The sequence below is a fragment of the Zalophus californianus genome, chromosome X, assembly GCF_009762305.2.
Source record: "Zalophus californianus isolate mZalCal1 chromosome X, mZalCal1.pri.v2, whole genome shotgun sequence".
NCBI lineage: Eukaryota > Metazoa > Chordata > Mammalia > Carnivora > Otariidae > Zalophus > Zalophus californianus.
Window position 1 is genome coordinate 26,954,874 of NC_045612.1, and position 16,097 is coordinate 26,970,970.

At 33.5% G+C, this 16,097-nt stretch overlaps 1 protein-coding gene across 8 annotated transcripts in view; it reads right to left on the reverse strand.

The window, feature by feature from the left end:
- The window catches only part of STAG2 (stromal antigen 2), a 130,427-nt gene that overhangs the window by 39,201 nt on the left and 75,129 nt on the right, over window positions 1-16,097 (reverse strand). For all 8 annotated transcript variants that reach the window (XM_035725493.1, XM_027607807.2, XM_027607805.2 and 5 more), the window contains 9 exons: window positions 15,288-15,492; window positions 12,915-13,066; window positions 10,602-10,675; window positions 9,363-9,486; window positions 8,403-8,501; window positions 8,235-8,314; window positions 3,660-3,767; window positions 1,829-1,940; window positions 10-127 (listed from right to left, as the gene is read on the reverse strand). In XM_035725493.1, coding sequence (XP_035581386.1) covers window positions 10-127; window positions 1,829-1,940; window positions 3,660-3,767; window positions 8,235-8,314; window positions 8,403-8,501; window positions 9,363-9,486; window positions 10,602-10,675; window positions 12,915-13,066; window positions 15,288-15,492 — 1,072 coding nt within the window. The remainder of the gene's footprint in view (window positions 1-9; window positions 128-1,828; window positions 1,941-3,659; window positions 3,768-8,234; window positions 8,315-8,402; window positions 8,502-9,362; window positions 9,487-10,601; window positions 10,676-12,914; window positions 13,067-15,287; window positions 15,493-16,097) is intronic.

Here is a 16,097-nt window from a genome sequence, read left to right on the forward strand (position 1 = left end):
GCCATTTACCTTCTTCTCCACTAAGAGGCTCCTCCAGCAACAAGCTGTTCATACATTCCCAGTCTTTCAGTAGCTCGGTAGCACAGTCCCACATGCTATCCACAAGGTAAGCTGCATGCTCATGTAACTAAAATTAAAAAAGAGCAATTGCTCTTAGACAAATAGCATACTAGCCTTAACTCAAAAGAATGGAAGCTTTGTTGGCACCATGTACAAACTCAAACAGCAATCTGTTTTTTGAGGTCAAATGGAAAACAGGACAAAGAAACTGCCTTAGCTGGCTGAGTATAAGTAAACCCAGTTGGGTAGTATCATTAAACATGTCTCACAATAATCATTACACTAGTTAACCAGAAAATTAATTCTGAGAAGATTATATGCATGTATATTTAGTGCCTATTTGGACTCAATATTACATGAGTTAACCACACTCAGTTATAAAACATACTATGAATTTAATTTAAGGGGAGGGATAATGGTTACTTAAAACATAAAAAAAGTTTATCAATTCAATATATAAGCATATTATTTATCTTCGTTTTGTGAAGCCTAAAAGGCCCTACAGCTTCCCAACTTGTTTTAGGGGACTATCATTACAATGATACCAAAACCTGTCAAAGACATTACGAATAAAAAAATGTGGAGGCCAACATCTAACATGAACACAGAGGGAATATCCTCAAAAAACTAGCAAGGCAAAACCGGAAATATATAGAAAGGATAACAGATCATGACTACGTAGGTTTTATCCTAGGAATTCAAGGTTGGTTCAACATTCAAAAAACCAGTCAACATAATTCAAATATTAACATAATGAAGGATAAAATAATCATCTCAATAAAATAATCACCTCAGAAAAAGCACTGGGCAGAATTCAACATCCGTTCATGATAAAACTCAACAGAAGGGATAGAAGGAAACATTCTCAATATAAACAACTACCATGTGACCTATCACTAATAACAATACAGAAATACTGGATGCCTTTCCCCTAAGATCAGGAATAATCCAAAGATGAACATTCTACTGGATGTCCTATCAGTTCAATAAGGCCAGGGAAAAATGGCATAAATGTAAGAAAGGAAGAAGTAAACTGAACGTTATCTGCAAATGACTTGACTGCATTATTATAAAGAATCCCGAGGAATCTATTAAAACCTTACTGAAATAAGTGAATTTAGCAAAGTTACAGATGAGTGGTCAATATGCAAAAACCAACTGTATTTCTATATACAGAAAAAATTTAAAAATTTATTTAAAAGACCCTAAAACTGATTGAATACTACATAATATGAATACCAAAAATGTACGTTGGATCCTCTCAAATTCTGGTTAACAGGCAAATTTTCAATCTGAGGGAAACCTAAAAGAGCTGATGTTAAAATGTAAATCCTTATCTACAAAATTAATAAAGCAGGTATCAAATATTGAGAACAAAGTGCAAGGTCTGTGTTAAAGAGTTTCACATGAAAAATAGAGTTTTACATGGATTAGCTCAGTGATACCTAAGAAATTATTACCCACATTTTTACAAGGAAAATGAGGCTTAGAAAGATTAAGTAACTAAACCAGTTACGCAAATAGTAAGTAGAGGGGCCGAATTGGTAATCAGGTCTTTCTGACTCCAAAATTCACATTCTTAGTACTATACATAAATCCTATTATTTGAACATCTTACTAAAAGAATTTTTTTAAATTTTGTGTAATGGGTACAACTCTTATTATATCCAAGATTTACTGTGATATATGGAAGATTTTAAGATGTACGTTATTTCAACCCCTTCTCCACATTGTTTTGAACATAAGTATAAAATGAACATCAACTAACCTCACTTTCCAGAAAGAAAAAAACCAATGTCTTAACAAGGTTGGCATTTGGACCTTGTCGTCCCCTTCTTTTCATCATACCGTCGTCCTCTGGATCTCTACGACTGAAGAGCCTATGATCAAGACAAAGTATTTACTTTTAAAACAAAAAAAACCCTATTTCCTAATTTAAAAATTTAAATTCATATTTAAGCATCTAATAAGATAGTAAATGGGACCTGGGTAAGTATTCTCCAACATGATACCCAAGTAAATAATAGCTATAAACCTTTTTCATTTCATACTTAATGGTACTTCTAAGTCCTCTTAAATTAACTTCTCAAGTTAATTTTATGGAGTTATGGATTACTTCTTTTTTTTTTAAGATTTATTTGAGAGAGAGTGAGCGAGCAAGCAAAAGAGCACAAGCAGGGAGAGCAACATGCAGAGGGAGAGGGAGAAGCAGGCTCCCCGCTGAGCAGGAAGCCTGCTGTGGGGCTCAATCCCAGGACCCTGAGACCATAGTCCGAGCCAAAAGCAGAGGCCCAACGGACTGAGCCACCCAGGCACCCCTGGATTATTTCTTTTTAAAAACACTACTGCATTTTATACAACCATTTCCTTTTGTAAAAGTATTACACTAGCTCATACCATTTATGCACATTAATTTATGAAAAATATTCATCTCTTTAAAACTGAACATATATTTTCCTTCTATCCTTCTTGCACAATTGTCTCAAAGTGACTTCAGTGGCCTCTTTCTATGGATATCATGGTGGTTTTTCCTTATAAATAACAAAGAAATGTCACTGGGTAGCAATGAACAGAAACTAGAGTATGAACATTTTACATCACGTACTCTAATAAACGCTCCCCCATCCCAAACAGGCATTTTAATAAAATCTTACAAAGATATAGTTTAGTCCATGTGGTTCAAACTGTTCTCTTTATTTTTTTTTAAGAGAAACCGTCTTTTTTTTTTTAAAGATTTTATTAATTGGAGAGAGAGAGAGAGAGCACCCAAGCAGGGAGAGGGGCAGAGGGAAGGGGAGAAGCAGACTTCCCCACTGAGCAGGGAACTCTACAGTGGGCTTGATCCCAGTATCCCAGGATCATGACCTGAGCCGAAGGCAGACGCTTAACCAACTGAGTTAGTGGTTGAGCGGTTAAGCGTCTGCCTTCGGCTCAGGTCGATCGAGTCCCACATCGGGCTCCAAGTCTGCTTCTCCCTCTGCCCCCCCCAACCCTGCTCTTGTGCTCTCTCTCACTCTCTCTCAAATAAATAAAATCTTAAAAAATAAATAAATAAAATAAAAGCCATTACGTAACACTTGCTGAATGTTTTCTGTGGTCAGATATTCACACTGCTATCCATACTACTTAATCTGAGATGTTACACCATGTTAAAGGACTATAGGACTTTGGGGATTCTTATGTCAAACTATATCAAACACGTGAAGCAAAACCTTTTAATATCTTCTAAAGCAAGCAATAACAGGCTTAAGACTAAATATTATAATAGGGCAATAGTTAGAAGCTGACAATGGAGAAAACAATGAGAAATTAGGAAAAGGTCTTAACATGATGATGTAGTTAGGTATATTTTTATATATTTTGTATATTTTTATGTATTTTATTCAATAAAAAACATTTCCCTTTGAAGATTTAACTTCTACAAATCAAGTAAATTGGAGAATTGAAACCTTTAAAGGAAAGAGTAAAATGTGAAAGTTTCTACTTGACCTGTATGAATAATTTTTAAATGAATTATATATATTTTTAGTATCAATTATAGTACAATAAAATTACTATCATAAAAGTATACTTTAGAAAATATGAAAATATAGGTTTACTTTTTGTAGAGAAATTCCCCAGCTGCTACTGCTACTGGCCGGTGAGCTGAATAAACCAGATGGTAGACATTTTCACAATCTTCTGCAGTAAGAACTTCTTCACTACTCCTTAAAAAAAAAAAAAAAAAGCAGTAGCAGTTTCAATGACTTAATTTTAAGGATAATGAATACAACGATCCATGCTTGTACATTACAAATAATACACTTTTCACTACTTGTGTTAAAAAAAGAAAAAGAAAAATTGACCCTATTTGATTATCATGTCAGTAAAAGCATGCCCTGACAAAAGAGCTAAATATTTTGTCAATATCTAAGATCAATGGGAAGTCAAATTAGAGTGAATACCAGAATACAGAAGTATATGTTGAAGAGAAGTAATAATGTGACAAGGATGCTAAAGAGAAAGGAAGACAAAATAATATAAATATAAAAAAATTAAGTGGTGGCATTCTAAGAGCTTAGAGTTAATAATCACAGAAAACACTCCGTATATATTTCACAGTAATATTAACAAGATAGTATCACATTAAAATATACTAACAGCGCAATTATCTCACAATGATGAATACTTCACCATGTACTAAACACCATATGAGTAAACGCAAATGGTTTTTTGAAATAATCAACATTTAAATGCCGAAGACCTTTAATTACCATCTACCACTGGAAAAATCTTACTAAAATGTAGTGTTCATTTTCCTGATCTTATTTTTAAAAAAGAAAATAAACCTAATAAAATCTTCCTGGTAAATAAAAGTCATTATTAGGCCCATCAATCAAAGTACCCCAGGGTAAACCTCATCGAGTTCTTCCCTTACAGACTCTGCTTTCAGGGTCCCGGTGTCTGGCAGCTCTTTACCCCCTAATATGCTTTCCATCTGCTTTGAAATAAACAATCTAGGTTTTTAGCACTCTATGTAAATTGAGAACCATAAGACCACCACCAGCAAAAAAAAAAGTCTAAAGTACATTAGATGATCAGATCCTTTTTGGTTTTCTGCTGTGCTCAAAGTTTCCAGAAGTCTGATCTAAGGAAATATTACTTCTTTTGGAGAGAAACAAAACCAAAATGTTAAAATTCAAGTTTTGAAAGCCTTTTGACTTAAGATACTCTACGTATAATACTGAATTGTTACTGGAAAAACCACTTGTGTCATTTTATAATGAAAAGACATATATTGAATCAAATCAGTTAAAGTATAGTTAAATGTGCAGTAGTTCACTCATTTTCATTGTTTGAGAAGGAATGTTCCTGACAACTTTCAGTTATTAGGTATTTATAATGGCTGAATCAACATAAATGAGTCTATTATCCTTCATAAAAATATGAGAAATAAGGAAAGATGTCCACAGGGTATTGAGGAAGAAGCAGCTACAAAAATACATAGAGTACTATTACTTATTTCATAATTCTTTCAATACTTTCATAACATGTATATATATTTAATTTTTTAAGTCCAACTAAAAAAGAAAATGCAATAGTTAAGACTGCTCAAAATAGCTATTATCTTACATATTTAATTCTTCCTCTACTGGTAATCATTTAGGCTATTTCAATAATTCTACTACAAACAATGCTATGTTAGAGAATGTGAGCATTTAAAATTTTGAATATAGATACTGCCAAGCTTTTCTCCAAAGGGGTTATACCAATTTATAGTCCCCCATCAGTGTTTTATTTTTATAATTTTTATTGTTATGTTAATCACCATACATTACATCATTAGTTTTTGATGTAGTGTTCCATGATTCATTGTGCATAACACCCAGTGCTCCACGCAGAATGTGCCCTCTTTAATACCCACCAGGCTAACCCATCCCCCCATCCCCCCATCACAGTGTTTTAAAGACCTGTTTTTGCACAGCTTCAACAACACAGTGTATTACCAAACACTTTTCTATCTTTGTCAAGCAACAGGTTAAAAAATGATCTCATTTTAATTTATCTGTCTCTGAGTGTGGCTAAACATCTTCTCATATATTTTTAAATTTTCTTTCTGTCGATGATCTGGTTCTCTAACTTTTGTCCATTATTAGGTTTCCATCCTTATTTATTAAAATTGACTCCAATGATAAAAATATTTTGACCAATCTGTCATTGGTTTTCTGAGTTTATGGTATTTTATGTCATATAGACATTTTTTCATTTTTACGCAATGATTTTTTTATGTCTAGGTTTTATGTCATGTTCAGAGAGCTCTTGCTCATTTTACATATAAAATAAAAAAAATAAAAATGTTTAATCTTCCCCAAGTTTTCATCTAGTACTTTAATGGTTTCATTCACTTGCATTTAAACATGTCATCCATCTGGAAATTATTTTTGTATAAGGAATGAGATGGGAATCTGATTCAATTTTTCCCCAAATAGAACCTAGCTGTCACAAAACCATTCATCTTTTTTTTTTTTTTTTAAAGATTTTATGTATTTATTTGACAGCAAGAGAGAGAGCACACGTTCAAGCAGAGGAAGCAGCAGACAGACGGAGAAGCAGGCTCCCTGCAAAGCAGGGAGCCCGACGAGAGGCTCAATCCCAGGACCCTGAGATCATGACAAAGGCAGATGTTCAACCGACTGAGCCACCCAAGTGCCCCAAAACCATTTATTTTCTTAAAGGAAATGCCACCCTCACCCTATACTAGGTTCCTGGATTTGTTTACGTTTGTCTGTATTCTTTATTCTCTGCTACTAATCAGTCTGTTCACACACCAGTACCAAAATTTAAAAATTACTACGGTTTTACAATATGACTTAAAATGATACTGGGCAGTCATCACAAATTAGCTTTTATCACAATTTCACTGGCTACTAGTCTATGATGAATTTTCCATAGGAGTGGCAGAAGTAGCATGTTAGGTTAAAAAAAATACCCTTTGGCAATTATTATTTGGATCATGGTAACAATCTAAATGCCCACTGACAGATGAATGGGTAAATAAAATGTGGTATAAACATACAACGGAATATTACTGAGCCTCAAAAGTAAATGAAATCTACATGCTGCAACATGAATGAACTCTGAAGATACCATGGTAACTGAAATAAGCCAGAGACAAAAGGACAGATACTGTAAGATTCCACTTATGTGAATTACCTAAAATAGTTAAATTCATAGAGATAAAAAGTACAACAGTGGTCACCAGGGGCTAGGCAGGCAGGCAGGAAGGAATGGGGAATTAAGTGTTTAATGGGTACGAAGTTTTAGTATGGGATGATTAAAAATAGTTCTGGATATGCATAATGGTGATGGCTTCACAAGGTGAACATACTAACTGCTACTAAACTATACACTTAAAATATGTTTAAAATTCTAAAAATTTTTATGACTAATATTCCATTGTGTGTGTGTGTGTGTGTGTGTGTGTGTGTGTGTGTGTGTATATATATATATACACCACATCTTCTTTATCCATTCATCTGTTGATGGGGAACTTATGTTGCTTCTATGTCTTGGCTATAGTAAATAATGTTCCAATAAACATAGGGGTGCATGTACCTGTTCAAATTAGTGTTTCCATTGTCTTTGGGTAAATACCCAGAAGTGGAATTACTGGATCCTATGGTACTTCTATTTTTAGGGTTTTTTTGTTTGTTTTTTAAGGAACCTCCATATTGTTTCCATTTACAAAGAACTCATACAACTCAACATCAAAAATGAAGAAAAATCTGATTTAAAAACTGGACAGAGTACTTGAATAGACTTTTTTCCAAAGACATAGAGATGACCAATGGACAAATGAAAAGATGGTCAACATCACTAATCATTAAGGAAATGCAAATCAAAATCACAATGAGGTATCACTTCAAACCAGTCAGAATGGCTAGTATCAAAAAGACAAGAAAGAACAGTGTTGGCGAGAATGGAAAAAAAGGAAGCCTCATGCGCTGTTACCAAAGGGGAGGGGAGTAGGGGAATGGCGAAATGGGTGAAGGAATTAAGAGGTACAAAATTCCAGTTATAAAATAAATAAGTCACAAGGATGAAAAGTACATCATAGGGAATATAGTCAGTAATACCGTAATACACATATTGTGGCGAGCTTTTCATAAAGTATATAATTATTGAATCACTATGTTGTACACCTGAAGTGAACTTAATATTATTTGCCAACTACACTTCAATTAGAAATTTAAAAAAACTTTTTTAAATTAAAATGGTAAATTTTTTAAAAAGGAAAAAATTGCATTACATTTTAACATAACAGAATGTTTTAAATTCAGATTGTTTCCAGAGAAATTTCAGTAAATACTAATTTCTAAAAGTGTAACAAAATATAAGCACATTTAATACACTCAAGTGTTTACTTTTTTCAAGGGCACCTAAGACAGTGAAATGGAAAGGAAACTGATCATTAGAATCGGAACACAGGAATTCCTAGCTCAGTTAAAATATTCTAGTATAATGGTTCCTTCTTTCCGTTTACTCAATCTTACATGAGAAAATTAAACTTCCAGCTGTAAAAATTCCATGTCTTAAGTTATTAAAATTTAGAACCAGATAAATTTAAACCATGTTGTCTAATGAATTATTTAAAATATCTGGACATTAGTAATATGCAATAAGTACATACTTACTGTAAAACAAGAGTAAGTAATTTTATTGCTTGTACTGCAACATCATATTCTTTGTCAAGGGTCATAGACACAATTCTATCCTAAGGACAAAAAAAATTAAGGTATTTTTAAAGTAAGAGAAAAATATTTTCAAACAGGTAATTTTTAAATACTTAAAGTAATACTAACCTTGAACCGACTGGTAAAAAGCTCCAGTTTGGAATTAAGCTCTTTGTTATAATAAAGCCCTTGTAGAGCAGTGAGACATTTGAGTCTTACCTCACCTTGCTAAATGAAGCAAGAGGAGAAAATGCATTAAAACTCTGCATATTTTCAACCTGAATATTCAAGACATACACAGTATCTTTTACTTTAGATTTTTAAATATGTTCCATACAATTCTTCAAAACTCTCATTTTCAAAAACTCTTATCTTTGATAATGAAAAAATAGGAATCAATACATACATTTAATACTAAATACCTTTGGGGTTACTATTTCTGTATGTCAAGTGAAAATTTTTTGAAAATTTGTTCAGAGCAATACTATTGTAAAAGACAATAGTAGCATATTTCACATTAAGTTTTCCTTTACAGAACGTAGTATGTGTAAAGGATACATGCAAAGAACTTCAAGGCTAGTGAAGAGGCAGCCTAAGAGAAAGGCAGAATAATAAAATAAAATAAAATAAAATAAAATAAAATAAAATAAAATAAAATAAAATAAAATAAAAGTATATCAGAGACCAAGTTGTAATTTATAACCTGCTAAGATACATGTTTATGAAAAGAGAAGAAAAGTTAGAAAAATTTCAAAAAGTATATAGCACTCACATAGTAAGAATAAAGACTCTTCTTACAGCTCTAAGAAATGCCTAACCACTACCACCACATGATTCTAATGTTTGTTTCACTACAAAAAATAATTCAAGAGTGAAGTCTAAATCAGTTACCAAGATTAAAAAAGTCTAGGGGACTTTATGTGATAGAGACCATGTTTTCATGGAGCAGATAGAAAAGAATAAAGGAGAAAGGCCTATAGGAATGCGGTCCCAGGTATACCTATACAAAGATAACTCATTATGAATGAGAGCTCTAGATAGCTATGCCTATGTGTAGACAGATAAACATTCTGTAAGGGTATATCTTACCTTATCATGCATAGTCCAGCCAACATATTTTAAATAACTGTCATTTAGAAAGGCATCACTATACATTTTCATCCAAATACCAATTTCTTCAATGCAAATAGCTCGAATTTCAGCTATTGCATCACTGAGTGGAGGAAGGAAAAATTATGTATATTAGTTCCACTATAACATCAGGATTTGTGATTTATCCAAGAGCTGCCAAATACTTCACACCTAGTATGAACATACCACTGTCTTAAAAGATTACTGGGTATTTAAAAGTAGAACTGAAGCATGATCCCCTAAATGTTTACAGACTACCTGGCAAAGCATAATTCTCATCACATAAATATTTAAAATTAAATAAAAATACAAACAAAATGAGACCCCCACCTTTTATACCATGAAATATCCCAGCCTCTGCTCACACCTGCTGGGCATGGTGTGTTCAGAAGACAGCAGGCACACTAATTTGGTTAGAGAATAATTTTCCAGGAGAGAATTAGTTACATGTAACACTGAGGCCAAGCTTCATTTGGATTTGAATGTCAGACTAAATTATTTTGAATTCATCCTGTAGGTACTAGTGAGTCACTGAAAGCTTTTGAGCAGAGGAATAACACAACAAAAGAATGTTTTAGGAAAACTTCAATAATCTCTAGGTATGAGAATGACAGAGGAATAGACTAAGATAATGGTGACAACAGAAACAAAAAGGTAAGAATGGACCAAGAGACATTACAAAGAAAGTGATTCAATAACTGCCAAGTTGAGGAAGTGAGGGAGAAGTTGAATAAAAATACCACTAACATTTAAAGAACAGGTTACAGCAGAAATGGTGATAAGACTACCTACTTCTTTCCTCTGCTCATTCAAAATAGTAAAAGAAAATACTTAAATCTATCCAAATTTTCCCACTGACATGCAAATGACAGAGTCCTGAACCATCATGTATAGTTTCTACTAACATAGTACATCCAAAAGCAATTAAGTATTTTGTACCCTGACTCCTAATCATAGAAGTAGACTCCATCTGCTGGGCAGGTACTAGTCAAGCACATTACTCCATCTTTCAGTGAGGAAACATCAATTTCAGAGCAGTTAAATAACTTAACTAGAATATCTCAATCAGTGGAAGACCTTACCTTCTAACACTGATCTTACTCCAATGCTCTTTCTACTACTTTATACTGCCTAAACCACTAAATATCCAAACCTGACTAGAGTTAAGACTTACATAGAAAATATGTCCTGACTTACCGGTATCTATGTACAAACACTCCCTTAAATATTGCATTCATCATATTTTCTATTTCGTCTTGATTTTCCTGAAGCTGAAAACAATACATTATTTCTTTTCAATTGTAATGAAATACAACCAAAATAACATCTAAAAGTCATTACAAATACAAATACAGGTTTCTCCAGTGTTTTGGTGATTACATCTAATTTTTAATTCTACTAGACAACAGTCACCACACAGAAAAATTAACAGCTGTTGTAGGTCAGGTAGCTAAAGTCCCTTGATACCTGGAATATTTGACTTGGCTTTTAATGTTTAGCTGGCAGATTACCCTTTTCTAAGGCTCACAAATTTCCATTGTAAAAAGGCACATAAAAAATCTGTTAAGTAATTTATTACAACACATATCATCTATTATATAACATATATGTTCATATCAAAAAAGCATAATATTTCATTATCTTGGTCATTATCATCTGAAAAAGAAAAGTAATGCTAACTAGTGTCTGCTCAAAGAACAAAAGAGGTTTGAGTAAAATAATTTGGTAGAAAGTTACCCTGTTAAATTCTTTTGAAGGAAACAAGGCTCACCTTAAATAATCAAGTAAACATTTCAAAATCTTGGGTTTACTTACCTACTCCCATTATTTTCAATTCAGAGTTTGAGAATTAAGACAAAATTGTTTCAGAGTTTGAGAGTTAGGAGAAATACCTTTCTCCCAGTCTAAGTATCAATTAGCTCTTTTATTATGTTCTGCACTTTTGTAAAATGTATTTTTTTCTTTTCATGGATATATTCTTGCATTTCCAAATAATGCTAACAAGGGCGTGCACTTCTTATATTCATTAGCACAGATAGTCAAAGGTACAAGGTGGTCAAAAAACTTAACCCTAAGCCAGAAGTATCAATATCTTTTATTTGCACAGGAATTTTAATCTCAAAATCCTCTTACCTATATCCACTCATTCAACGCTCACAGTCTTAAATTTAGGTCTAAGAATTGGGCCATAATTTCAAGGCCTAAGACATGCATTATGTTTACCTAATAAATCATCTGATGAAATTTAATCATTACAATTAAGAGGCAGAAAGGCCAATTCTTCATTTCAAACTATATGAAAAAGATGAGGAATTTAGGTAGGGGGGAAATATCGACAAGATTTTTAGGCTTTTGTTGAGTCACGGCATTTTAAAAAGTTACTATCTCAGAAATAACCAACTAAAAATTACAGCTACTACCAACCCCAAATATGTCAAAATCAAGTAGTAATTTCTGGATTACCATGGCAAAAATTACCTCAAATGTATTACTAACATTTCTGAAACATCAGATTTTGCCTATTAGAAATAAACATCGCCAATATCAGCAAAATACTCTATCACTAATGAAGAAGAAATTAAAATCACAAACACAACATTGGAAGATTATATTTAGGGCGTGCCCGAGTCGGTTAAGCTTCCGACTCTCGATTTCGGCTCAGGTTGTGATCTCAGGATTGTGAGATGGAGCTCCGCACTGGACTCCATGCTGGGTGTGGCGTTTGCTTAAAATAACCCCCCCCCAAAATTAAAAAAATAAAAAAGATTCTCTCTCCCTCTGCCCCTCCCCCTCTTAAAAAATATTTAGCATAGGGCGCCTGGGTGGCTCAGTCGTTAAGCGTCTGCCTTCGGCTCAGGTCATGATCCCAGGGTCCTGGGATCGAGCCCCACATCGGGCTCCCTGCTCTGCGGGAAGCCTGCTTCTCCCTCTCCCACTCTCCCCTGCTTGTGTTCCTGCTCTCGCTGTCTCTCTGTCAAATAAATAAATAAAATCTTTAAAAAAAAATATTTAGCATTAAGAATGAAAAATATCTTCCTCATTCAAAGTTAAATTTGGTGATCAGCCATGTTAATCAACTGCCACCTATACCACACACACACACAAAAAAAGCAGCAATTTAGAAACCATAAATAGCCTCTAAGTTATTTTTCAAAGTGATGTCATATAACTGAAACTTGAATTCATCCTGACAACTAGTTCAGGGAAGTTAGGACAGACATTCTCACAGCAGGCATGAATAATACTAAGGCTTAAAACAACTTGTCTGACTGGCCTAGGACCTTACTGAAAGCCTTAAACTCTTAACCCTAGCCTACAAAGAAAGAAAATATAAGCAAAAGGTATTGTTGGCATGGACAGTCAACAAAACTAGACATTTAAACAACTTGAAATATTATTTAAATTTAAATCTTTCCAAAAAATTTATCTGATGAACTAGCAACATTATATCGTAATTAATGATCAAAGTTGGTCATGGATAACAGCTCAAATATTCAATACAAAGTTTACCTCTTTCCGCTTCTGTAGCAGGAGTTCTAGCCTCTCATTGGCTCGTTTTCCAATCATTTTATTCCGTTCTGCCTCATACTGTCTTTGTGTATTATCCATATTAATGCTAAGATTTAGTGCCACATTCACCAAAGCTGTCATCAACTTCATAGCTATTTTTAAATGGAAAAATTTGTAATTAGTCTCACAGATGTAAAAATTTACAACTTAATATCAAATTAAGAGAAATTAAAGACAAGATGGGCTGTTCTGCTTCTAACAGAAAAATACAGCTGCTACAAATGACAATAAATGACAGCTAATGTGTACTGAATACTTAACTGCATGTCAGTTACCTATGTTAAGTATTTTTCATGGATTATCTCCTAATCCTCCCCAAAAGCCCTTAAAGTGAAGTATTATCCCCATTTCATTCATGAGGAAACTGAAGTCCACGGAGATTAAGAAATTTCCCTGAGATTACACAGTTCACCTAAGTAGTTAAACCAGTATTCAAAACTAGGTGATCTGACTTCAGACTACACTCAAATCCCACTATTCTAAAATGTGTCCCCTACAATGATCTTTTTCAGAGGTCATAATTCACCTTCTCAGTAAATTTTGGTTCCTATGGCAGTCACTTAGCTATCTTCGTTACCAAAGGGAGCGGGAGCTTGAATGCTTCATATCAAACTACAATATGTAAAAATTAGTTTCATTGGTATTTGATTTCCTTTAATTTTACTCTATTACATATCATCATAAAGACAATGGTGAAATTATGAAGAACAGATCTAGATGAAAAGTCAAAGTACAAAGAAAAATACCACTCAATAAAGTGCATTTTATTACACTTCCTCCAGATTCCCCCCACCTTCTGTTACTGAACCCTTGCTCCTCAGACAAGACTGTCTATGATTTAAAACTTATTAATTGGGGGCGCCTGGGTGGCTCAGTCGTTAAGTGTCTGCCTTCAGCTCGGGTCATGATCCCAGGGTCCTGGGATTGAGCCCCACATCAGGCTCTCTGCTCCGCAGGAAGCCTGCTTCTCCCTCTCCCTCTCCCACTCCCCCTGCTTGTGTTCCCTCTCTTGCTGTCTTTCTCTCTGTCAAATAAATAAATAAAATCTTAAAGAAAAAACTTATTAATTGAAATATATCGCCATTTTATGCCTTTTTAGTTTACTTCAGACTATTTCTCAGATCTGGTTCATTGTGTAAGAGAACACCACAAAACTAAATCTCATTTTGTGGCTATTGGGTCTCTTTAAAAAGGATTCTCAACTTTCTCTTCAGAGCTATTTCATTCCCTCAGCAAACCAATTTGTTATTCTGATCTAAAATTATACACCTTATGCCATCATACTTATTTTAATTTACTTTAGCCACCAAGTAACATTAAATGCTACCTAAGTTCATAGAGCAAGATCACATTCATATTTTGTGACTTCCATTCTAAAAACAAAAATCCTATAGAAAGATTGCCTGCATTTTTTTTCCTCCACCTCCTTCCCCCAGGTTACCTGCATTTTGTTTTTTGAAAATGGAGGATTTAGCAAAAGTACAGCTTTAATTCTTTAGGAAAATAAAGGAAAAAAATATCCCCACACTTAGAGAATGAAAAATTTTTGTGTAAATCAATAAATTCTACCATTAAGGCTTATAATACTATATAATAACAATGAATGCCTAGTTGATTTTTTCAAACTCAAACCAAAAAGTACATATTCAGTAATAGTGTATCAACAATTTTACCTTTACCACAAAGGAGAAACCAAAAGATTTTATAAACACCAACACCAAAAATCACTGTTCTAGAATTGCGTGAGGCTTAAAATATATAAAATATATAACTCATTTCAAAAAGCAAAGAATTTAGCTCAGTCTAAAGTTACTCAGAAACCTAAGAAAAATCAACTTTTGTGGTGTAACGAGTAATCATCATCCTACAGGGACCATCAGGAGGAACAGCTCACATCACAGACAAAATAAAGGTCATTAGGACTACATATCCAAAATGACTTAACGGTCTCCCCAAATTTGCTGTCAGTATCTTCCCTGATAAGACATCTTTCAAGAATTCAACACATTCCAAAAAAAAAAAAAAAAAAGAATTCAACACATTCCTATCCACCTCTTTTCCCTTTCTGTGGCATAGTAATCAAATAGGTTTAACACAAGAAAATCACCACATACTAACTATGGTATACCTTCAAAGAATCAAAACTGAAAATATCATTGTATTCCCAGTAATTCACGGGAGAGCGGGCAGAGTGTTCTGTTAGTGGTTACTCTTGTAAGTAAAATTAATCTGAGTCATGATCATTTCTTTTAATGAAAACCATTTTCATCTCTAACCTAAGGAAACACACAAAAAAAATTTCTAAATACTGACCTGCCAGGGTGCTCGTATGTCGAAATGCTCTGACTTGTGAGTCAGACAATCCTGTAAGAAGTGAAATGACCGTGTCCATCATGTACTCATCATATATGATACTATATTGACACTGCCGTACTAATACGCCAATGAATTCACAAAAACTGGATTTGAACTTCTTCCACTGAGGACCAGCCATGGTAAGTGGATAGTCTCCACTATCCTAAAACAAAAATTTTAAACAGCAATTTCACTTAAAACACATGATTTAACAAAATTTCGCTTGTTTATAAAATACCCTAGGCAGAGGCTGAAAAGACTCCTTTACCCCACCTTTCTTCTCCAATAAATCTTAAAAGTAGGTAGGAGTTACTTTTGAACACATCTGCTCTTTAAAACCAAAATGGATATTATGAATTCAATTTAACCAATAAAAATATATACCAATTACTCGAAGTTAAAAATAAAAAGCTTCTCTCATCAAAGCAAAACATTATACTGATAAACAAAGATATACTTATTGAATCTCCTTAAAACAAAAGCATACCAAAATCAAACCAGTTATATTTTTAAATGGATTCAAAATGATGAAATCATATTTTCAACCAGTTTGATGTATGATTTATAAATAATCAAAAGATTATAATGTATATTTTCATTAGCTTCAAGGACATCAAATAGTCAACAGACATAAACAATGACATAATTTTATTTTTAAACAATGACATAATTTTAAAAAAGAAATGGAAATGTAGCTAGTATAGCCTGGAAACACTAGTACTTAAGTATTCTTCTACATAGAGATGGGGCATTCTCCAATGAAGTTAC